This window comes from Cololabis saira, chromosome 17, assembly GCF_033807715.1.
Source record: "Cololabis saira isolate AMF1-May2022 chromosome 17, fColSai1.1, whole genome shotgun sequence".
NCBI classification, from domain to species: domain Eukaryota; kingdom Metazoa; phylum Chordata; class Actinopteri; order Beloniformes; family Belonidae; genus Cololabis; species Cololabis saira.
The window spans coordinates 13,999,026-14,023,515 of NC_084603.1; the positions used below are offsets into that span (position 1 = coordinate 13,999,026).

General features: G+C 39.4%; 2 protein-coding genes across 2 annotated transcripts; one reads left to right on the plus strand and one right to left on the minus strand.

Annotated features, from left to right (window-relative positions):
- On the plus strand, nt 1-15,222 carry polr1b (RNA polymerase I subunit B). The gene is made up of 15 exons (XM_061745051.1): nt 1-224; nt 1,668-1,835; nt 1,922-2,068; nt 3,254-3,386; nt 3,481-3,617; nt 3,700-3,923; nt 4,562-4,733; nt 4,839-5,010; nt 7,232-7,513; nt 8,223-8,356; nt 9,950-10,120; nt 11,009-11,165; nt 11,246-11,442; nt 12,619-12,869; nt 14,080-15,222. Exons 1-15 carry the CDS (start codon nt 48-50, stop codon nt 14,960-14,962), a joined length of 3,405 nt encoding a protein of 1,134 aa, XP_061601035.1. The 5' UTR covers nt 1-47; the 3' UTR covers nt 14,963-15,222.
- Nucleotides 15,190-24,158, minus strand: nanp (N-acetylneuraminic acid phosphatase). The gene is made up of 2 exons (XM_061745052.1): nt 24,018-24,158; nt 15,190-17,633 (listed from the first exon to the last, which is right to left on the minus strand). The coding sequence occupies exons 1-2, from the start codon at nt 24,105-24,107 to the stop codon at nt 16,995-16,997; spliced, it is 729 nt and encodes a 242-aa protein (XP_061601036.1). The 5' UTR covers nt 24,108-24,158; the 3' UTR covers nt 15,190-16,994.
- Between the last annotated feature and the right edge of the window lie 332 nt (nt 24,159-24,490).

The following is a 24,490-nucleotide window of genomic DNA, read 5'->3' on the forward strand; positions in this document are numbered from 1 at the left end:
CACGTGTGGTAAACACTAAACACGCACATGAGTCTGAGATCCCGAACATGGACTTCTCAAATAAGTGGAGAAATCTGCCCGAAGGTCCGAGTTTAAAGAACCTGACCGACGGAAACTTCGGGAAACTGAAGGACACGCAGCATGCTGCTGTTCAAAACCTGACTAAAGCTCATGTCGAGTCTTTTGACCAGGCGGTGACGGAGGGACTGGCCGAGGTGGTGCAGGTCAGTCACACTCTTTTACCAATATATACCTAACCCTAACCCTAACCCTAACTATACAGGACTGTCTCAGAAAATTAGAATATTGTGACAAAGTTCTTTATTTTCTGTAATGCAATTGGATGGATTCATTACAAATCAACTGAAATATTGCAAGCCTTTTATTATTTTAATATTGCTGATCATGGCTTACAGTTTAAGAAAACTCAAATATCCTATCTAAAAAAAATAGAATATTCTGGGAATCTTAATCAAATGCTTTATTGCAGCAATATTGCTGCAGAACAAAGAAATGCTACATTTAGTCTGGACTACCTCACCCATCAGACAATCTAGCAACAAAAATAAATATAACCATAAATATACAGGACTGTCTCAGAAAATTTGAATATTGTGATAAAGTCCTTTATTTTCTGTAATGCAAAAATGTCATACGTTCTGGATTCATTAAAAATCAACTGAAATATTGCAAGCCTTTTATTATTGTAATATTGCTGATCATGGCTTACAGTTTAAGAAAACTCAAATATCCTATCTAAAAAAAAATAGAATATTCTGGGAATCTTAATCTTAAACTGTAAACCATAATCAGCAATATTAAAATAATAAAAGGTTTGCAATATTTCAATTGATTTGTAATGAATCCAGAATGTATGACATTTTTGTTTTTGTAATTGCATTACAGAAAATCACAATATTCTAATTTTCTGAGACAGTCCTGTATATGCATCTCCAATAGATGCCGTTGCACCAAGGTGACAGAATCTGGTGATCAGCAGTTCTTCCTTTTGTTAATGTACAGTTTTGTAAACTATTTGTATTTTGCATCTGATTTAATGTTTTGCTGCATCTGCATGTGTCAGTATTTAATTACAGTTTTGTGTTTATAACGGCCTTGTTTGAATAAATATATGAATAATATTTGCATATCGTTGTGATTGATTAAGCATCAGGTCCATTTCAGTGATTACTATTCCTGACTTTTCTGAGGTGGAGGGGGGTGTTGGAGCTGGTTTTTCTGCTAGAGGACTTTGGGACTAGTTAGTAGTCGTGTCAATCCTTAAAAGCACTGGAGTCAATCCTCCAATAGTGTAGAAATAGCGGTAGTGCAGTCGCCACACATATCTGATCTCAGCTGATGGATGGAAACATTTATAGTGAGTTCAACATCATCATCCACTTCTCTGTTATTGAGCTGCAGTTGAAAACAACCTCATATGGAAACTAGCTGAACCAGGATGATGTTCTACAATCACGCAGGATCAGGACATTACTAGGTTTCTGTTTGGTCTGGAGCTGAACTAGTCTTGGTCTTGGTTTTGATACTCTCTCTGGTCTTGGTTTAGGCGGTTTCAACTACAAGTCTATCGACCAGTTTCACAGCTCTATGGTGCATCTTGTGGGAAGAAAACAGCTTCTCAGTGTAAATCTGCTGTATTTCCTCAGGCTATCCCCCCTCTCGAGTTCATGTCCAACAATGACAAGATCATGTTGAACTTCGTTGAAGCCACCATCTGCCCCCCTGCGGTCGCTAAGGGCAACATTTGCACCGAGACGAAGGTGTTTCCTGCCGAGTGTCGAGGCAGGAGATGCACCTACAGAGGAAGAGTCATGGTACAGTAACAGCTTTACATTTACACACATGCTCGCAGCACGAATGACCCGGTGTTTAATCCTGGATGATCGTTGTGTCGTCGCAGATGGACGTCTGCTGGTCCGTCAACGATGTTCCCAGAGGCGTCATCAAGCAGTCCATGGGCTTCATGCCGATCATGGTGAAGTCCAAGCTGTGTAACCTGCACGACATGTCTCCCAAAGAGCTCGTACAACATCACGAAGAAGCAGAGGTTGGTCTTATTTAAGAGTGTGATGACACTTTTATCTTATAGAGGGTATGCATTGACGTCACTTCCCCACTGGACCAGCCCCCTTACTTGCACTGAGTGGCAAAACATGAGCAAAAATGGCTGCAACTAGTGGAGAAGACGGGATAACAGCAGATTTTCGGCTTAAATTAAAGTCAGTTGGACTTGACAGTGACCCGTACAGTTACCAAGAACCAGTGGTCCATGGACATTAATATTTGGTACAGTTACCAAGAACCAGTGGTCCATGGACATTAATATTTGGTACAGTTACCAAGAACCAGTGGTCCATGGACATTAATATTTGGTACAGTTACCAAGAACCAGTGGTCCATGGACATTAATATTTGGTACAGTTACCAAGAACCAGTGGTCCATGGACATTAATATTTGGCCATGAATCCAGTTTCCTGATATTTATATGTACTTAATTTCTACGCCGGGGAAATACACGAAGCAAAGCTTGAAGGCTTACAAAAGTCTTGACGCTTGGTCCGACTTCAAGGCAGGATTTGTTGTAGAAATTAAAGTAATGAGGACACCGAACTTTATGATTTGACCGTTTAACGTTAGCTACACAAAAATCCAACATTACCTGATACAAAATGGGAACCGCAAATCCACGTTTCGGTGCCTGGAATCCAGTAGTTTCTGCGAATTGCAGAGATCCATTTGTCTTAAGTGTATTTTTCAGCAGTCTGTAAAACACTAACTCCGATTTCTTGTTAAATCTATGAGTACAGTCGATCGTACAACAGCTCTTTCCCATTTTAGATGTTTTCCAGTTACTCAAACTGAAAGTTTACGCTGCCACTCAGTCTTTCTGACACTCAGTCTTTCTGACACTCAGTCTTTCTGCCACTCAGTCTTTCTGACACTCAGTCTTTCTGACACTCAGTCTTTCTGACACTCAGTCTTTCTGACACTCAGTGGGCGAAACCCGCCCGTGAAGTCGCATCTGTGACGTAATGCGCATTCCCTCTATTACATTTGGTTTGGTTTTTATTGTTTTTTTGGTTGCCAGGTTCTTATTTATCTTCCTTTTCATCTATTACTTGGCACACCGAAATGCTGTTTGAAAGTGCTATATAAATAAAATACATTATGGAGTTTATCAAATGCATTGCTCTTAATAAATGCTGTACAAACTAAACTTAATTCATACAGGAAATGGGGGGTTATTTCATCGTGAACGGCATTGAGAAGATTATCCGTATGCTCATAATGCCAAGGAGGAACTATCCCATTGCAATGTCCAGACCCAAGTGGAAGACCAGGGGTCAGGGATACACCCAGTACGGTAAATATCATAAAAAAGATGATCCTCGGAGGAAATATCAGCACCAAAAGTAAGTTAGAGTGGCACATCATTATCATCTTTTCCTTTGTAACAGGTATTTCTATGCGTTGTGTGCGAGAGGAGCACTCGGCAGTCAACATGAACCTCCATTATCTGGAGAACGGGATGGTGATGCTGAACTTCATCTACCACAAAGAGCTCTTCTTCCTGCCCTTAGGTTTTGCTCTGAAGGTATTTATCCGTGTTGATGAAGCAGAAGCATTGTGTTGTACGATGCTGGATGTCGACTCATCTCGTCTTCTGCTCCCCTCAGGCTCTCGTGGACTTCACAGACTTCCAGATCTACCAGGAGCTGATCAAAGGCCGCGAGGACAACTCCTTTTACAAGACGTGCGTGTCGGAGATGCTGCGTGTCGTCATGGAGGAAGGCTGCACCACCCGCGGAAAAGTGCTCAACTTCCTGGGAGAGCGATTCAGGGTGAAGCTGAACCAGCCGGAGTGGCACACCAACCAGGAGTGTGCCAGGTTCCTGTTGAAGTAAGTGCTCAAGGAACATTTGATTTTTGTACATTTACAACCTGATGAACATTGATTTCTTCTCAAAATCTACTTTTTATTAATGGTTTGAGCTGTTATTGTTCTGTGAATCTTCATCATACTCATCACACATCTGTAAGGAAAGGCAAGGCAAGTTTATTTGTATAGCAGAATTCAACACAAGGTTATTCAAAGTGCTTTACATCAACATTAAAAGCGGCAAGACATAATTAAACAGTAAATAACAAATAAAATGATTAGAAGAGGTAAAATAATAAGAAGCACAAGTTGTTAAGAAGTAAGGGCAGTAGATCCAGAAGGGACATCTCATTCTCACAATGGCAAGAATTACGTTTCTATACGGTCAAAACCTAGAAAGACCGGGTCAAATACAGTATTACAAAGTAATCTGTGCCGATTTGTGCGGTGAATCAAACCAATTTGACAATTCTACGTCACAATGCCTGCATTCAGGGCTTATCCATAACTTTGCGCGGTTTTCAAAAAGTATTTAATTTAAGAGTACGCTTAAATAGTAAATAAGATGAAGACCTGGCTGTGGAGTGATGGTCATAACAGTGATGTGTGTGTAAACATCCAGCTTTTGGTAAAAATAATTGGTGCTCTCTTCTACGCAGCGAGTGCATCTGCATTCACCTGAAGTCGGACACAGAGAAGTTCTACATGCTGTGTCTGATGACCCAGAAGCTTTTCACGTTCGCCAAGCAGGAGTGCATGGAGGAGAACCCGGACAGCATCATGTGTCAGGAGGTTCTCACCCCCGGCCAGCTCTACCTCATGTTCCTCAAGGCAGGTTTACCTTCTCCCAGTCAGGGCCTCGTTACTGCAACAGCACTGTATGTGTGAAATATGTCAACTTCATCAGTGGCTTAACAACCAAATTAATCCTCTCAGGAGAGATTGACGGCCTGGTTAACTTCTGTGAAGATTGCTTTCACCAAAAGAGGAGCCAAACTGTCTGGAGGATGGAGCGATGAGAACGTGATGAAGCTGCTGTCCATGGGCACCGACTTGACCAAGTCGTTTGAATATCTCCTGGCGACCGGGAACCTCGTCTCCAAGACGGGTAAAAGATGCGCGTGAATACGCACGGCTGGTTTCAGAGGTCTGGTTTTTACCTGCGTGAAGCTGGTCCCCCCACCCCACGCAAAACTCAATATGAGTGAAAATATTCTCAATCGTTTGTGCTCCGTTAGTGCACAAAGAAATTTTGTTTGTGCTGCTTTAGTATTTAAGATATCACGTTATATTTCAAAGGTCATTCTAAGTTCATGCAGCCCCCCCAACTTTGTCCAAAATTAAACAAAATGGTCCCGTTTGTGTGTGCTGTGTTAGTGCTGGTTTGTGCAGAAAGAAATTTCGTTTGTGGTGCTTTAGTTTTGAAGATATAACAGGTTTATTATGACACGATGACGTCACACAGCCCTCTGACTTTGTCCAAAATGGTCTCGTTTGTTTGTGCTGCGTTAGTGCTGATTATACAGGACTGTCTCAGAAAATTTGAATATTGCAATAAAGTTCTTTATTTTCTGTAATGCAATTTAAAAAAAAAAAAAAAAAAAAAAAAATGTCATACATTCTGGATTCATTACAAATCAACTGAAATATTGCAAGCCTTTTATTATTTTAATATTGTTGATCATGGCTTACAGCTTAAGAAAACTCAAATATCCTATCTCAAAAAATTAGAATATTCTGGGAATCCTAATCTTAAACTGTAAACCATAATCAGCAATATTAAAATAATAAAAGGCTTGCAATATTTCAGTTGATTTGTAATGAATCCAGAATGTATGACATTTTTGTTTTTTTTAATTGCATTACAGAAAATAAAGAACTTTATCACAATATTCTAATTTTCTGAGACGGTCCTGTATTACTTAGATCCATATTTTTGAATGTGCCACTATTGAAATGAGGACATTTCATTTACAAAAAGGGAAGAATATAAGATGAGATCTATTTTAGTTTTGGCTGAACACAATTTCAAGGAGTTTCGCTACTGGGCCACGCCATTACATGTTGAAACAGTAGCAATATCAGCTAAAATTACACACATTACTCTCAACTAAAACAGGTGCACTTAGAAAACTTAAATACTCACTTATGTTATGTTGATGCACAGAGACTCAAAACTGGGAAAAACACCCAAAGCAGGAACGTCACGCTTAGTCCTCACGAAAACGACACTTGCTTCACCGTAAACATCAACAAAGTCGGGGGGGCTGCGTGACGTCATTGTGTCATTAACCCGTTATATCTTTAAAAACTAAAGCAGCACAAACGTTTTTTTTCTCTGCACTAACGCAGCACAAACAAATGAGACCATTTTGGTTAATTTTGGACAAAGTCGGGGGGCTGCGTGAACTTAGAATGACATTTGAAACCTTTTTAAAAGGCATCAATCAGGACTAAACCAGCTGATATGACTTTGCACTAATAGGGGACAGGTTCACTTCCTAAATACTGACAAACTCCAACTGTTTTCTTGGCTTTCCAGACCTTTTTACCCCTCGTTTTCTTCATGTGTTCTAGGGCTGTGCGATTAATCGATTTTAAATCTAAATCGGATTTATTAATCAAGACGATGTTTAAAAAAGGAAAATCGATTTTCCTTTTTTGCAGCTGGCTGCATTACAGACAGAGCTCGTCTAGTCATCTTTGTTTGGTCAAGAAAATTGTAAATGTTGTCACTTTACTAAACTCACGGAGGATTTACAGTATCTTTCAATTGCACTTCATTCCCAATAGGGAAGTTTGTTTGCTATTTTTCTTTAAAAATAAAGATAAAATATTTGAAACAATTTATTCCATTGTCTTTTGTGGTTTTGCCAAAAAAATCGAAATCGAAAATCGGGTTTTCAGAGAAAAAAATTGGGATTTTATTTTTGTCTAAAATCGCCCAGCCCTAATGTGTTCAATACTTATTCCCTGTGCCATTTCACTTTATTACACATAACTTAATTTATGGACATAAATGTTTGGATTTCTTTGTATGTGTGCATTACTTGGGTTGATGCCGACATCTGATGAAGATTTCATGTCAATAGCTCAATTAGAATATGTTTTTTGAGAGAAATGTTGACGTGTTCAATACTTATTTTCCCCGCTGTATAACGTGATATCTTAAAAACTAAAGCAGCACAAACAAAATGTATTTCTGCAAAACCAGCACTAACGCAGCACAAACGATTGAGAATATTTCTACTGAGTCTTGTGTTGGGTGGGGCCAGCTTCACGCAGGTCTGGTGTTTGTGGTTAACAGAGCGGTTCCCTGCCCTCCGCAGGTCTCGGCATGCTGCAGAACACGGGCCTGTGCGTCGTGGCCGACAAGCTCAACTTCATCCGGTACCTGTCCCACTTCCGCTGCGTGCACAGAGGCGCGGCCTTCGCCAAGATGAGGACCACCACGGTCCGGAAGCTGCTGCCGGAGTCCTGGGGCTTCATGTGCCCCGTGCACACCCCGGACGGAGAGCCCTGCGGCCTCATGAACCACATGACCGCCAGCTGCGAGATCGTGGCTCAGGTGGCGCCCACCAACTCGCTGCCGGCTCTTCTCTGTTCCCTCGGTGAGAAATAACATTTATCCGAACACGGAAAGGCAGCCTCGCCTTTCCAAATGCTTTCTAGGGAGTTGAAGTGAATGTATAAAAGTAGGCCTGTGTTGAGAATATCAATTTTCTAAATCGATTCATATGTTGTTTTTTTTTTTCCTCATCATTACATTACAACTTTTAGTATTTTTTTGTTTGGACACGAGAATAACCAGTGCCATGTTTTTGCCTTTAAATATGTTTAAAGGTATGAAAACATTAAAGTTTTCAGTTATAATTGTATAAATTGTCTATATTTCTTTGCTTTATATACTGTCTTGGGGTTACATTTGCATAAAATGCTAAAAACCAAATTCTCATAAATGGAAAAAAATGAAACCAATTTCATCCGTCTCTGTTCCCTCCCTGGATCTGTTTGGTAATTCTGACCCACACGATGTTTCTGAAAGCAGTTCTATCAGCATTCTGGGATGTGATTGGTCCTCACAGCATCAAGCTGTCAATACTTGCTGTTGAATCTCAATATAATACCAGTATTAATATGTTGCATATCTACAGTCATATAATTCATGCAACAGCTGAAAAAACTGTTTTAATAACACTAACCCAAATCAGAATCGTATCGAATCAAAGCGTGATAATCCATTTTGAATCGGAATCGAATCTTGACATTTGAATCGATCCCCAGCCCTGTATAAAAGTCTTTTATGCCTGTGCCTGTAAGGCGTGACCCCGGTGGACGGATCCCCGGGCCGGGCCTTCTCAGACTGTTACTCCGTGGTTCTGGACGGAGCTGTGGTCGGCTGGGTGGAGACAGACTTGGCACCAATGGTTGTCGACTCACTGCGCAGATTCAAGGTACGTCGGCTGTGTAAAAGTATCACCTCTCACTTGGCCCTGTATGTACAAGTTATGGCGCTTTTCCACTAGTACCTACTAATCCCGACTCGCCTCACCTTGCCCTCGTTTCTTTTCAACACCCAGATGAGAAGTAGGAGGTTGGAGCGAAGCTGCTGTGACATATTTGATTGTGTGATCTAAATGAAGACAACAACACTAAAGATGTAGAACCTGGAGGAGATGATAGATGTGCTGCTGGGTCTGTGACTTGTGTTTGATACCAAGTTAAAAAATAATAGTGAGAGAAACTTCAAGTGGCGACGCTTTAAAAAAAATTTTAGTTTGTCTCGGCACTGCTGAAAAGTCAGCTGGAGCCGTGAGCAGCTATGAAGAGACAGAACTCCTGGTGGATCTGGTCGTTCCTTATCGCCCGTCTAGATCCCTTTTTAATTCTCTCCTCAGCACCAGGTTTATGAACATCTGCACCTCAGAATTGGATCATGAAACAGACTTCTGCTGCTGTTGATGGTTGAATAGAATGAAGAAGCCACGAGTCGCTCTTTCACTGATTTCCTCCTCCTGACTCAGACGTCTGACTCCAACCCCCCGACCAATCAGTGGCCTGTAGTGTGATGACGTCAGATTCAGCCGCTTAGAACCTCGGCAGAATAGTTACAGAAAAAGTATCTACTCTGCAGGCCTCCATCCGCCTCGACCCCTAGCTGAGAAGCGCAAAACCGTGGCGAGTCGAGTCACGCTGAGTAGGTTCTATTGGAAAAGCGCCATTAGACTTGTAGTCAAGACCGCCTAAACCGAGACCAGAGAGGATCAAGACCAAGACTAGTTCAGCTCAAGACTGAGACCAAAAAGAAACCTAGTTATTTAGTGATCTTGGATGAATACTTAGGATGTGTTTACCAGGGACCAAGGTTAAGACTATTAATACCATTTACAGACAACATTTAAGACCAAAAAGACACTTAAGACAAAAGTCACTAAGAAATCCAGCGCTGAGGTGGAGATTGCCATATCTGGCAGCTTCCAGCCCGAACGCGATGTAAAACCTGTGGAAATAATGAAAAAAACAGCTGAATCATACAAAAAAAAAAAAATCTGGGCAGCTTTTCCTGGTTTTTACTAAATATTTAGGAAAAATAATTAACAAAATAGTTTCCATTATGGCAGAAAAAAGTAGAAACTTAGACAATAAACTCACTGATATTATATTTGCTTTAATCTACTCAATTTAATGTTAGTCTTTGTTTGGAGCCTGAACCTTTTTTGGCTTCATTTTCTTATGACTTGAAATTTACTACACATTTAATAATTGACGGTTTTAACATAGAGAACGTATGATTTGAGCTGTTTTTTTACATTATTTCAGCGGGTTTTACATCGCGTCTGGGCTGAAACCTGTCAGATCTGGCAACCTCGACCTCAGCCCTGGATTTCTTAGTGACTGTCTTTTTGCTGTTAAATATAAAAAATATTTAGAAAACAAAAAAACTGCCTACCTGGATTTTATACGATACAAATCCCTTCGAGACCGCTCGACCAAGACCGGTCTGGAACTGCAAGTCTATACCTGATGGTTGACCTTCATCCCTGCAGGTGCTGAGAGAGAAGACGGTTCCTTCCTGGATGGAGATCGTCCTGGTTCCCAAGACGGGCAAGGCCAGTCTGTATCCCGGCCTGTACCTGTTCACGACGCCCTGCCGCATGATGCGTCCCGTCCAGAACCTGAGTCTCGGCCAGCAGGAGCTGATTGGCACGTTTGAGCAGGTATGTGTGTGACTAATGCTGGATTCACACTGAAAGCGTCAAAAATCTCCTGACGCCTGCATCGCGCTGCTTGGTAGATTCACACTAAAGTCGAGGCGGGGCTTTCAAAGTGCATATAGTCTACATATATCTATATATAGCGTGCACATCTTCAGTTTCCTATTTCACCATGGATCACACTTTGGGACGCCTTCTTTATATTTTAGCGTTATTTCCGCGTAGATAAGAGTGAGTTTGATGCTCCTTAACAAGGTTGGTCCTGGACCAACATCAACCATCAGAGCCGTTGGTCCCGGTGAAGCTGCAGTCTGTCTGCGGTGAACACTGACACAGCGGGTCGGAGCGAATTTGGTCATATTGTTGAAACTGTGTTTTGTGATTAATAAGCACGTTTTTTAATTATATTGCGTTGGATCGATGCAGCAAATAAAATCGTTGGGACCATCCAGCTCCTCAACCATCAGTTACGTGTTTCACATGAGCAGTTCAGGTAAAAACGGCAGTCAAATCAGCAAAAATGTCAGTTTGCTGGATGAAATATATTAATTCCTGATAAAATAAGTTTGTTAGTGCACAGCTATGCTCATGTGTGCATGTGAATGAGTGTACGTTTGTGTCTACATGAAAGTTCAATCTGCATTGAGGCTTCTCGCTTTGGGAATCCCGGTCTGTGATTGGACACTGCCTGGATGTCATATCTCGTCTCGTATGTCTGCTGGTGTCCGATTCTGTGTCTAGCATTAATTTGCCGCAGGGATGAATGGTGGAAATTTAGCCTCTGGCTACAATCATGCATATTACACATGTGTTTATAAATATGTACGGTCCCTGTTCAACAAATAAAGTACATTGATTGATTGGTGGAGTGTCCTCTCTGTCGTCCTGCAGCTCTACATGAACGTGGCGGTGTTTGAGAAGGAGGTTGAAGCCGGCGTCACCACGCACCAGGAGCTGTTCCCTCACAGCATGCTCAGCGTGGTGGCCAACTTCATCCCTTACTCCGACCACAACCAGAGTCCCAGAAACATGTACCAGTGTCAGATGGGTGAGTCACGGCCGCCGCGACAGTGTCATATATCTTCAAATCCTGTCTCTGCAATTTCTGGTCTCTTGTTCTCCTTCCAGGTAAGCAGACGATGGGTTTCCCTCTGCACTCCTTCATGGACCGCTCCGATAACAAGCTGTACCGGCTCCAGACGCCCCAGAGCCCCCTGGTCCGGCCGTACATGTACGACCACTACGACCTGGACAACTACCCGAGCGGCACCAACGCCATCGTGGCCGTCATCTCCTACACCGGCTACGACATGGAGGACGCCATGGTGAGGATTAAAGGGTGTAATAGTGTTTTAGTTCTATTCACTTGGTGCAGGCTGTCTACAGGTACATTTAAGACCAAAAAGAGAAGTCACTGAGAAATCCAGCGCTGAGTTCGAGGTTGCCACATCTGGCTGACAGGTTCCAGCCCAGGCGTGATGTAAAACCCGCCAAAATAATGAAAAAACTGACAGAATCATACGTTCTCTGTTAAAACCGTAAATTATTAAATGCTGAATAAATTTAAAGTCATAAGCAAATGAAGCCAAAACAGTTCAGCCTCCAAACAAAGACTACAATTAAATTAAGTAGGTTAAAGCAAATATAATATCAGTGAGTTTATTGTGTACGTTTCTACTTTTCTCTGCAATTAATGGAAATTTTCTGTTAATAATTTTTCCTAAATATTTAGTAAAAACCAGGAAAAGCAGCCCATATTTTATCAGCGCAAATATGTATTTTTTAGCCTAATTGGGCTGAAACTTGCCCAACCTGGCAATACAGATTTAGAAACTAAGCAGGAGATTCTCCTCAAAAAATTGAAATAAACTTTTTAATGATGACTGGCTACATTCCCTCTAAATTTAAGACCCTTGGATTGAGATTTAAGCCAAATTAAGACATTTAAAGGCCTTATTTTAGCAAAAATTTAATTTAAAACCCACCAAAATAAGGAAAAACCAGCCCAAATCATACATAAATGATTACATTTCAAGTTATAAGCAAATGAAACTTCACAACACCAATAAATAGCCCCAAAAAGTTCAGGCTCCAAACAAAGACTACAATTAAATTGAGTAGATTAAAGCAATTAAAACATCATTGAGTTTCTACTTTTTTTCTGCCGTAATGGCAACTTTTTTGTTGATAATTTCTCCTAAATATTTAGTATAAACCAGGAAAAGCAGCCCAAATATATATTTTTCAGCCTAATTGGGCTGAAACTTGCCCAACCTGGCAACACAGATTTAGAACCTCCTCAGGAGATTCTCCTCAAAACGATGAAAATATACTTTTTAATGATGACTGGATACATTCCCTCTAAATTTAAGACACTTGGATTGAGATTTAAGACATTTAAAGGCCTTATTTTAGCAAAAATGAAATTTCAAGACTTGTTAAGGACCCGCGGCCGCCTCGTGGTGGGAATGAAATGCTGATGCTCTTCTTGATCTTGTTAGATTGTGAACAAGTCGTCGTGGGAGAGGGGCTTCGCCCACGGGAGCATCTACAAGACGGAGTTAATCGACCTGGCGGAGAAGATGAAGGGAGTGAACTGCGTGGTGTTCGGGGTGAAGCCGGGAGACCCGAAGGTGAAGGACAGACTGGACGCTGACGGTCTGCCTCACATCGGGGCGACGCTTCAGTACGGAGACCCGTTCTACAGCTACATCAACCTGAACACGGGACAAACCTTCGTCAACTACTACAAGTACGTGTCGTCAGCTTTTAACTTTTTACTAGGGCTGGGGATCGATTCAATTGTCAAGAATCGATTCAGAATCGATTATCAAGATTTGATTCGATCCGATTTGGGTTACAGTTATTAAAACAGTTTTTTGAGCTGTTGCATGAATTATATGACTGTGTAGTTATGCAACATATTAATATTAGTATTATATTGAGATTCAACAGCAAGTATTGGCAGCTAATGATGCTGTAAGGACCAATCAGCTCCCAGAATGCTGATGGAACTGCTTTCAGAAACATCATGTGGAGCAGAATTACCAAACAGATCCAGGGAGGAAACAGAGACGGATGAAATCGCTGTTATTTTTCTGTCTATTTCGGTTTAGAATTTTTGAGAATTTGATTTTTAGCATTTCATGCAAATGTAACCCGAAGACAGTATATAAAGTAATGAAATGTAGACAATTTATGCAATTATAACTGAAAACTTTAATGTTTTCATACCTTTAAAACATATTTAAAGGTAAAAACATGGCACCAGTTATTCTCGTGTCAACAAAAGATTCATTTTTTAGGCATAAACTAAAAAATACCAAAAGTTGTAATGTAATGATAAAAAATCGATCTTTAGACATATGAATAGATTTTTAGGAATTAATATGAGAATTGATTTAGAATCAGAATTTTTTTTTTTTTTTTTCAACACAGGCCTTCTTACCTGCTGGACTCTACTGCCCTTATTTTTTAACAACTTGTGCTTTTTATTATTTTACCTCTTTTATTATCATTTTATTTGTTATTTAAGCGTACTCTTAAATACTTTTAATGCGCAAAGTTATGGATAAGCCCTGAATGAAGGCATTGTGACGTAGAATTGTCAAATTTGTTTGATTCACCGCACGAATCGGCAGATTACTTTTGTAATACTGTATTTGACCCGGTCTTTGTACGTTTTGACCGTATAGAAACTTAATTCCTGCCATTTTAAGAATGTGATGTACCTACTGCCCTTACTTTAACATTTTTTTTTTTTACTTTTTATTATTTTACCTCTTCTTATCATTTTATTTGTTATTTATGTTTTAATTGTGTCTTGCTGCTTTTAATGTTGATGTAAAAGACTTTGAATTACCTTGTGTTGAATTGTGCTATACAAATAAACTTGCTTTACTTTTTACTTGACTTTACTCAACGGAGACGACTCAGTAAACCAGCGTTCTTGTGTTTTCCAGGAGCCAGGAGGCCTGCGTCGTCGACAACATAAAGGTCTGCAGCAACGACGCCGGCTCGGGCCCGTTCAAGCGCGTCTGCATCACGGTGCGAGTGCCGAGAAACCCAACCATCGGAGACAAGTTCGCCAGCCGCCACGGCCAGAAGGGAATCCTGAGCCGCCTCTGGCCGGCGGAGGACATGCCCTTCACGGAGAGCGGCATGGCGCCGGACATCCTGTTCAACCCGCACGGCTTCCCCTCCCGCATGACCATCGGCATGCTCATCGAGAGCATGGCGGGCAAGTCGGGCGCCCTGCACGGCCTGAGCCACGACGCCACGCCCTTCACCTTCTCCGAGGAGAACTCGGCGCTGGAGCACTTCGGCGAGATGCTGCGCGCCGGCGGCTACAACTACTACGGCACGGAGCGGCTGTACAGCGGCGTGAGCGGCCTGGAGCTGGAGGCCGACATCTTCATCGGCGTCGTCTACTACCAGCGGCTGCGGCACATGGTCTCCGACAAGTTCCAGGTGAGGACGACGGGAGCGCGGGACAAGGTGACCAACCAGCCGGTGGGAGGGAGGAACATCCAGGGAGGAATCCGCTTCGGGGAGATGGAGCGCGACGCCCTGCTGGCCCACGGCTCGGCCTTCCTGCTGCACGACCGGCTCTTCAACTGCTCCGACCGCTCCGTGGCGCAGGTCTGCGTGGACTGCGGGAGCCTGCTCTCGCCGCTGCTGGAGAAGCCGCCGCCGTCCTGGTCGGCCACGCGCCACCGCAACACCGTCTGCACGCTGTGCGGCAAAAGCGACGCTATCGCGTCCGTGTCCGTTCCCTACGTCTTCCGCTACTTCGTGGCCGAGCTGGCGGCGATGAACATCAGAGTCAAACTGGATGTTAAGTGAGTTTTGCAAAGAGGACGAGGAGGAAAGTGTCGGTCTGCTCGCTGGGCTTCGTTTACAAAACCTGACTCTATTCTAAAAACTTTATGAAGATGGATACAAGAAAAACATTGAGCTCCATGCAAGAGTATTTTTATATATATAATCAGCCTGAATGCTGAGATGCCTGTGATTGAATGTGGAGTGTTTAATAAAAAAAAAAAATGGTAAAAGTGAAACACTTTTCTTCTTGGAGGCTGATTTATAAAGCTGGTACAGTTCTCATTAACAATAACATCTGTGTTGGTAAAACGTGACTGTCACGAGTAAAAAAAAAAACATGCTTGGGTTTGCAATTCTTTTTTTTTTCTTTTTTTTTTTAAATCGCACCTAAAAATTGCTGAGAAAAGCCCTCAACTTGAGGTGTTTTCCTTTTAAATTCATTACATTATTGTGGCTGATCAAAACATTGATATATAACAAAAAAAGTGGCTTTATAAAGTAATTTTTTTAACAGACTTGAACAGATGTAAAAACTTTCTCCAGCCTCTCGAGAAAGAGAGAGCCTTACTTTATACAAGTAAAGTTAGAGATTTAACAATAGATTAAGCGATTTAAAAAAAAACAAAAAAAAAAACATAACATGCTAAGTATGCCTGTAATTAATTAATTTCAATTAACGCTCTAATTTGACACCCTTGGTTAAAGCATTTAGTGGTGATATAAAAATGTATCACACAGTGACAGCCAATCAACGTCCACTTCAAGGTGTGACTACCATTGTTTGCCGCCCACAACTCACACACAGATTTCAAAATAAAGGCAACTCGCAAACAGAAAAAGTAAAGTCACAGATTAAAAATTAAATTAAACAAAAAAAAAAACAAAAAACAAGCTACGTATGCTGTAATGCGCTAATTTGATACCCCTAGTTCAAGTATTTAGTGGCAGCAAAATATACCAGAGTTCTGCATGAAAATGGTCCACTTTGTATTGTTTAAATCTTCGTAGTAAAAAACAAAACATCCCACTTAAACTGACAGTTATTCACTTATTGAAGTTGAGCTAGAACTTCTGGCAGGTCAAACACAGCACAAACACAGATTTCAAAATAAAGGCAATTCGCAAACAGAAAAAGTAAGTTAGAGATTAAACAATACCGGTAGATTAAACGATTAAAAGAAATGACGTGCCAAATATGCCTGTAATTAATTAATCACAATTAATGAACCAATTTGACACAGTTGGTTAAAGTATTTAGTGGCGGCAAAATATAAAAGTATAAAATTAAAGTTAGAGATTAAATAGATTAAACGATTAAAAAATAACGCGCTAAATATGCCTGTAATTAATGAATTAATTAATCGCAATAAACAACTCACACACAGGAAGCCCACTGCACAAACATTACTTTATCAAAATAAAGGCAACTCGCAAACAGAAAAAGTAAAGTTACAGATAAAAATTCGATTAAATGATTAAAAAAAGTAACGCGCTAAATATTAATCACAATTATAATTACATATTAATTAATCGCAATTAACATACTAATTTGACACCCTTGGTTCAAGTATTTAGTGGCAGGAAAATATACCAGAACAAAATGCATTTTTAGTATAAAATATATATCATATATTTTAATATATATATATATATTTTTTTTTTAGAGGCTGATTTATAAAGCTGGTACAGTACTCGTTAATAACATTGTGCTAAATATGCCTGTAATTAATTCATTGCAAATAACAACTCAGACACAGGAAGTCCACTGCACAAACAGATTTCAAAATAAAGGCAACTCGCAAACAGAAAAAGTAAAGTTACAGATTAAAAATTTGATTAAACGATTAAAAAAGTTTGAGTATGCGATTAATTAATTCCGCTAAATATGCCTGTAATGAATTGCAATTAACGCGCTAATTTGACACCCCTAGTTCAAGTATTTAGTGGCAGCGAAATATACCAGAAGAAAACAGTTCTGCATGAAAATGGTCCACTTTGTATTGTTTAAATCTTCGTAGTAAAAAACATCCCACTTAAACTGACAGTTATCCACTTATTGGAGTTGAGCTAGAACATGTGGCAGGTCTAGGACGGTTGGGATGGAGTAGTCAGGCTTCGCCGGACCGTCTAACACGGCACCATCGTTGTTGATCCAAACCGTGGCTCTGACCCCGGCGGTGACGCCCCCCAGGATGTCCGTGTCCAGAGAGTCTCCCACCATCACGCAGTCCTGCGCCGCCACCCCCAGCAGCTGGAAACACAACGTGAAGATGGAGAGGAACGGTTTCTGTTCCGGGTGCTCTCCTCCGACTACGACGGCGTCAAAGAACTCCTCACAACCGACGGCCTCCACTTTCTCCCTCTGAGTCTTGGTCTCTCCGTTGGTCAGCAGCAGCAGCTTGTAGCTGCTGCGCAGCAGCTTCAGCAGGTCTCGTACTTCAGGAGACAGACTCAGGACCTCCAGACGGCTGGTCTTCCACCGGTCGTAGCACTGAGCTGCCAGAGAAGGCCCGGGGCAATGACCCAAGGTCTCAGTAATACTTTCCTCCCAGTGACGCACTCGGACTTCATCTATGGATCTGCCAGAGGAGGAATCGAACTCCTCATGTAGGAGCTTCTGCTTGAATTTACCACAAATGCTGCGGACGGTGTCGTCATCGATGTCCAGCGTGGTCTTCAAAAAGTCACTCGTCTGAAAGAGTCACAGAAACAAGTTACCTTAAAACACATATTTCCAGTTCAGGAGTTACTCATAACATGGTTTAAAGTTCAATATTCAAACTTCAAAAAAGAGCAATAACCATTGTAAATTAAAGCTGCAAGCGCGAACAGGCCCTCGCGCGTGCAATTTTCACCAATAAAGGTCATGGACTCAAAACTAAGTCCGATGACACCACCCATAACTCTGTCAAACCATTCAAAAGTTATGCCAGAAAATAGGGACAACCAATCAGAAAAAGGGGCTAATTTGCACCAATTAAGGTCAAGGACTCAAAACCGAGTCCGATGACACCACCCACGACTCTTTATGTCAAACCATTCAAAAGTTATGGCAGAAAGTAGGAACTATCAAATATAGACCAATCAGATGAAGGGGGGGGGGGCGCGCTTTTTGGCGTCTATCGTCGCCACGGTAACGCTTTTGACTGAAAAATAATGCGCATTGTCGCAGAATGGAGACGCATATTTTGATGTATAACACACCTGGGTGTACGTTACGGTTCGGGCGAAGAAACGGCCAAAGAAATGGCAAAAATTGCGCCAAAATTACACGATTAATTCAAAATGGCCAACTTCCTGTTCGGTTTCGGCCATGGCGCCAAGAGACTTTTCTTTAAGTTGCGACATGATACAGGTGTATACCGATTTTCGTGCATATACGTCAAACCTTCTTGTTGGGCTTGAGGCACAAAGTTTTCTAGGGGGCGCTGTTGAGCCATTTTGCCACGCCCATTAATGCAAACCATTAAATATCAAATTTTTCGCCAGGCCTGGCTTGCGTGCAAAATTTGGTGACTTTTGGGGCACGTTTAGGGGGAAAAAAAGGCCCTAATTCGTAGGAAAAATTAAAACGAGCATACAATAGGGCCTTCGCACTTTCAGTGCTCGGGCCCTAATAAAGCGGCCTTTAGAGAATCAACAAACCCACTCTTCATCAAACTGAGAACACACAAATTTAAGGATCTGGTCGACTTCAAAACTTTACAAATCATGCACTAAGCAAATCATCATCAGTTGCCACAAGACATCCAGAAGTTGTTTCAAATAAAAGAAAATAAACACAATCTCAGGGGAATGTGTCATTTCCCAAAACAGCATGTATGAACAAACATCAAAACCCATTGTGTATCAGTGAAGGGAGTTAATTTGTGGAACAACTGCAAAGATGAAATGAAATCATGCAAATCACCCAGTCAGTTTAAACAAATCTTTAAAATCAATACTTTTAATCGATACAAAATGGAAAATAGACACATGAACTGACAGCCAGTGACCAAAGTGCCTTGCTCAGCTGAACCACTTTTACTATCGGAGTTCTGTGAAATGAAGAAATTGTAAAAACAGAACATTAGAAGGGGTAGGACTCAGAACGTTTTTTGAAACTTCATCCTACACCCTTTCAAACAGGAAATATTTATCTACATATAGATTTGTCTCTTTAATTTGCTTTGTTTTGCTTATGTTTTTTTTTTGGTATATACATTTTATGTATTCTGATTATTTTTTGTTTAACCTGTTTGAGTAAATAAATCCAAAAATAAAAAAGTGGTTTCAGGCACCAGACTGTGCTGGGAGTTGTTGAAAGAATCCTTGTTTTGGGAATTCTTTGTTAAAGTAAATGTGCACAATGAATAAATATTCAGGTTTGATGAAGATTAGACATCTGTATTTTGGGATATAAGACATTTACAAAGAAAAATACACATTAAATGACAGAATAACAGGTGTGGAGTGGCAGGTACATTTTATTTTCAGTTATTAAAATAAATATAAAGACTACTAAAGAGAAAAAGGTGATTGAAAAAAAGCAAACATTTATTACGTTACTATGTGACACGACTGCCCGTTATTGTTGTTGGCAAAACCTTCACATGGTTGTTATGTTAAGAGCTTAAGGAGAAGATTAAAGTTGACACTATTTCTGGAGATCTTTTTGAAATTTCTGAAACATTCGTCTTCTTGGTTACAAGAAACAAACAGAAAAAGGTATTCAATCAATGTCACAGATCTGAGCAATCCACTTAAAACGTGCAGTACGTGCATCAAGGCTTGAAACCAGATTTAAAAGATGGATAACTTTTCCTGATCTGGATCTGTGACGTCATCAGTCTCTGAACCGCTCAGTGGATGACATAGTTTCAGAAACTGATTGTTATTTAAGTTTTTAAGTTGTTAGCCACTACTGACACGCAGATATCTACTTTTGAGCACTTTTTCCTCATGTGCCCCCTTTAAAATACCCATAAATAGTCAAATTGAAGTGGATAGTGGATAGTAAAATTGAAGCATTATGTTGTGAACATGGGGTTTTAGAATATCAAAATATAGAAATATACTAAACAGGGATTTAAGTGTTTTTTAAACCCATTAAATTACACCTTGTCTGATGGTAAGTCAGTCAATAATGACTTTTTTACCGTCCTTTTTTTTTTTTTTTTATAATTATTATTGACAGATATATACAGGAAAAAGGTACAAAACTTCAGGATAAAATACAGTTACAAATTAAGGACAGTAAATTATATATCAAAATAAAATAGAAACAGGGTGCTTGCTCTTTTTCCAAATTAAAATTCCAGACTTTTCCCAGACCTTTTTAAAACTGATATTTTTTTTCCCAAGACCTTAACTTTACGTACTTGTATACTTGTGTGCCTACTGCCGACTTCATTGGTTGAGATTGTACCAATTGTGTTTATTAGAAATGTTTGTTAGAATTTTTTATAGCCTAGTATTCAATGAATGCATTATTCACAGTAAATTATGTTTTTACTGATGAAAACGTTTCAAAACATGAAAATCACAAGTACATGAATTTCACATTTTCACAATGCCTTTGAGCATACTGTAAAATTCTACCATACATTTTTTCCCCATACTTTATTAAGACTTTCACACAAAATTCAAGACTTTTCAAGGTTTGGAAAACAGTGTTTCAAAATTCCATACTTATTAAGACTTTCAAGACTTGCGCAAGCACCCTGAGAAAGCTTGAGGTTTAAGGACGAAAAATAAATAAATTAAAAAAAAAATCAGGAAATATTATATTTTTCACATAAGCTTCTCGTTTTAACCGCTTTGAGGTTTATGCTCTGTTTAAGACTGTCTGAATATGATATTAAAATAGCTTTGAGAACAATTATATTTTTACGTTGGCTAGGAGATTTAGTACAGTGAATATGATATTTAGCAATAATTAAGAGAAGGTTGATAAAATATACGTTGACTGGGTTTGTCATATCATTTTTTGATACACCAAATAGTACATGTTGGATGCTCAACTTAAAGAAAGAATCAACTTTAGCATTTATAAAATGATTAAGGTCAATCCAGAGAACATGAGTATATGTGCAATTCCAGAATAAGTGAGATATTGTATTGATAACAGAGTGTGTCAATGTTTATCTTATATTTAATAAGATTAGTCTTGACTGGATAGAATCTATGAAGTATTTTAAAAGTAACCTCTCTTACTTTGTTTGTAATAATACATTTTCTTGACAAGACCCATGTGTTTTTCCAATTTATCTCATTATATAAGTTATTTCAATAGAAAACTGCTGCAGGTTTAGAAACAATATCTCTCTGTATAATATACCTAATACAATGATTTGTATCTTTATCACTTAGTAAAGGGCAAATATTAGCAACATATGGGTCAAAGACGTATAAGGCCTTTGAGTAGCCCATTTTTAAAATACTTAAAATAAAGATATTTTTGGCCATTTTCCAAACATTTGAAATGTAGTGTACACATACATGTATGTGAAAACTTCAAACAAAGGTATTTTAGTGTTTTTAAACCTTTAAACCGTCATTTGGGGCGACCATTTATCTCAAAATTAATAGATTTCCATAACAAAATTTATATTTTAATAAGTATCAGTAATTAAATTAACTGTTCAAGAAAGATAGACACATTTTTCCTTTCATTTTTTGAAAACCATTTTTAAATACATTCTATCCATAATGGCAGTGTCACCCTCTTACTTACTCTAAAATTCATAAAACTGATTTAAAATGTGTACAAGGTGTATCCACTTATGCATGCTATACCAATAATTTATATTTGAACCAAAACTGATAGACATTCAATTTTGAATTTGATACAGAATTGCCATTTGTTGGTTACCCCACATGACAGGTGGTCACCCCACATGATGCTTTCAAGTTTAATCAAATATAACAGGCTAACAGTTAGCTATATGATCTAAGCTAGCTACTTCTCACCACATATCACTAACAAATTTACCTTCAAAATATAGATTTGCAAATAAAACGAATTATTTACAGTTTTAGGGTGGTCACCCCACATGATATCAAAATGTGACGTATACACTGCAGCAGTTAGAAAGAGGATTTATTTGTAAAGGAGAGAGAGACTACTGACATGCAGGTTGTCTCTCTGGGACCCTCATGGAGTAACTGGCTGATGCAACATCCTCTTTGAGATGATTGTCAATATAAAAGTCCCTCAATTGTATTTTTTTCATGGTCACCCCAGATGATAATTCAGACAATGAACATATTCGGACAAGATTAGTTTGTGTATTATGATTGAAATGTGTGTACAAATGTTCCATAACTTTGTCAATAAATCTAAAACAAGTTTGAAAGTATGCCCAATAGGGCAAGCATTATTTTTAAATTGTTTGAATGTGATTTAAAACCAGTTGTCCAAACAGAAGTCAAGGCCGGACGGTCACCCCACATGATGTTTTCACACTTCAGATGGCAGAAAATGACCAATAACCAACATGTTTAAATAAAATAAGAGTGGGCACATGTAGAAGGAACGTATTAGACATACATGTTATATTTTTTATTAATTTTTATGTTTATTATTAGGTAAAAAGTTCCATCGGACAGAAAAAGTAAGCGTCACGTCTTTGACCCATATATGTCTGCAGGATTTAACCTTGGAATATTACAATGTCTACCTTTAGGAGCAAAACACAGTAACCTTCTAGCAGCGTCTGGTGTTGTATCAATCACAATTGAATATTCTCTATCAGTAACAGGAAAACCATAGATTGAAAGAAATTCTTCATAATTGAGTAATTGACCATTGTCATTCAATAGTTGACTAACCAGTAAAATATTATTATCAACCCATTTCTTAATATTTAAAGATTTGTTTTTTAATCTAATATCTTGATTGTTCCAGATTAAATATTGGTGGGGAGAGAAATTGTGTGTGTACATCATGGACCAGGATAATAGAAGTTGGCTGTGAAAGTTAGATAGATTCACAGGTAATTTGGAAATATTGTAGTTACATCTGAGCAGAAAATTTAGTCCTCCTAATAAATTAAACACATGGGCAGTAATAAAGTTCCAAATTGAGTTGGAATTTTTCAAGAAAAGTTTGATCCATTTGACCTTGAAGGAAGCATTTAGGGAAGTGAAATCTAAGACATTAAGGCCGCCAGAGCATAACTTGTTTATCATCACATCTTTCTTAATATAATGCATTTTCTTTTTCCAAATAAAATTGAATAAAATGTTGTCTATTTTTGTGCATACCGTATGTCTTTTGAAACATCAAGAGCCATAGCTGCATATATAATTCTGGAGAGGCTTTCAACTTTAGCTACTAAGGATCTTCCAGTAATGGTCAAATCCCTCTGAAGCCAAAGATTAAATCGCTTTTGGACTGAGGCTTATTTACTGTCCTTGGTCCACTGGTGCAGTCAGAACCACCTGGAGCTGAACCCGCTCAAGACTGTGGAGATGACAGCGGACTTCAGGAAAACCTCCAGACTCAGAGACAGTTTCTTCCCCCGAGCTGTTGCTCTGATGAACTCTCATCACTCATAGAGTCTCAGAGAATCAATCACCGTGCAATATACTGTAACAATGCACCTCCCAATAATCTATTATATATCTACCTCATTCTGCTGCCCCGCTCACCTTTTTAATTGTATATTTGTTATTAAGAGCTATCATTACCATGTCTACCCCAGTACTGCTGCACCTTTCACTTTTTTAATTGTCAATATGTTAATAAGTGCCACATTGTTTATTTACTGTACATTTGTTATTTACTGTTGCTACTTCAATTCAATGGCAATGTTCAAACTTGGCCAATAAAGCTGATTCTGATTCTGATCAGGATTCAACCTTTAGGAGCAAAACAGTAACCTTCTAGCACCATCTGGTATTGCATCAAACACAATTGAATGTTCTCTAGCAGAAACAGGAAAACCATAGATTGAAAGAAATTCTTCATAATTGAGTAATTGACCATTCTCATTCAAAAATTGACTCTTATTTACAGTCCTTGGGGCTAAGCTGACGTCACCAAGAACCAACAGAGGTTTTATTCTAATATGACACCAATAATCTTCATCACCTTTTGAATCGCCACTTCCCCAGCCTGTCTCGTTTCAATGAGAGTGTTATCCAGGTCAAATAATATTGCTTTTACAGCTTTTCCGTCCATCTCGTTTGCTCATTCAACATTCACTACCGCAACGCCATGCCCGAACGCGGAAGTACCGCCAGGTGAAAGGCATCATGGGAGTTGTAGTTTTCACAGAGAGCGTTCTGCCATTGCGATCTTCTTCATCTAGATGGCGACATTAAATAAAGATGGATATTGTTCCGGTGGACTATTAGATTGTATTAACTATGTATCATAAACTTGAGACGATGCTTTAAACTAATTAGTCACCCATGACTAACATTTCAGCAGCTCCACCTGGCACTTTTACATTTTTAAAATACCTTTCCCATGATGTGTTTGCATTAGTCTGCATCATTATTATATTTTTATAGCCTTTTAAACAAAAGGTGAAAAAAACCTATAATTATTGACATTGGTAT

What these genes read in the sequence shown, in the direction of transcription:
- nanp (XM_061745052.1), bottom strand. Translation starts at nt 24,107, where the DNA reads ATGGACGGAAAAGCTGTAAAAGCAATATTATTTGACCTGGATAACACT. An exon ending in GGGAAGTGGCGATTCAAAAG is followed by an intron (nt 17,634 to 24,017) that starts GTGATGAAGATT and finishes TGACTCTTTCAG; the next exon opens with ACGAGTGACTTTTTGAAGAC.
- polr1b (XM_061745051.1), top strand. Translation starts at nt 48, where the DNA reads ATGGACTTCTCAAATAAGTGGAGAAATCTGCCCGAAGGTCCGAGTTTA. An exon ending in CCTTAGGTTTTGCTCTGAAG is followed by an intron (nt 3,618 to 3,699) that starts GTATTTATCCGT and finishes TGCTCCCCTCAG; the next exon opens with GCTCTCGTGGACTTCACAGA. An exon ending in TCTACCTCATGTTCCTCAAG is followed by an intron (nt 4,734 to 4,838) that starts GCAGGTTTACCT and finishes TAATCCTCTCAG; the next exon opens with GAGAGATTGACGGCCTGGTT.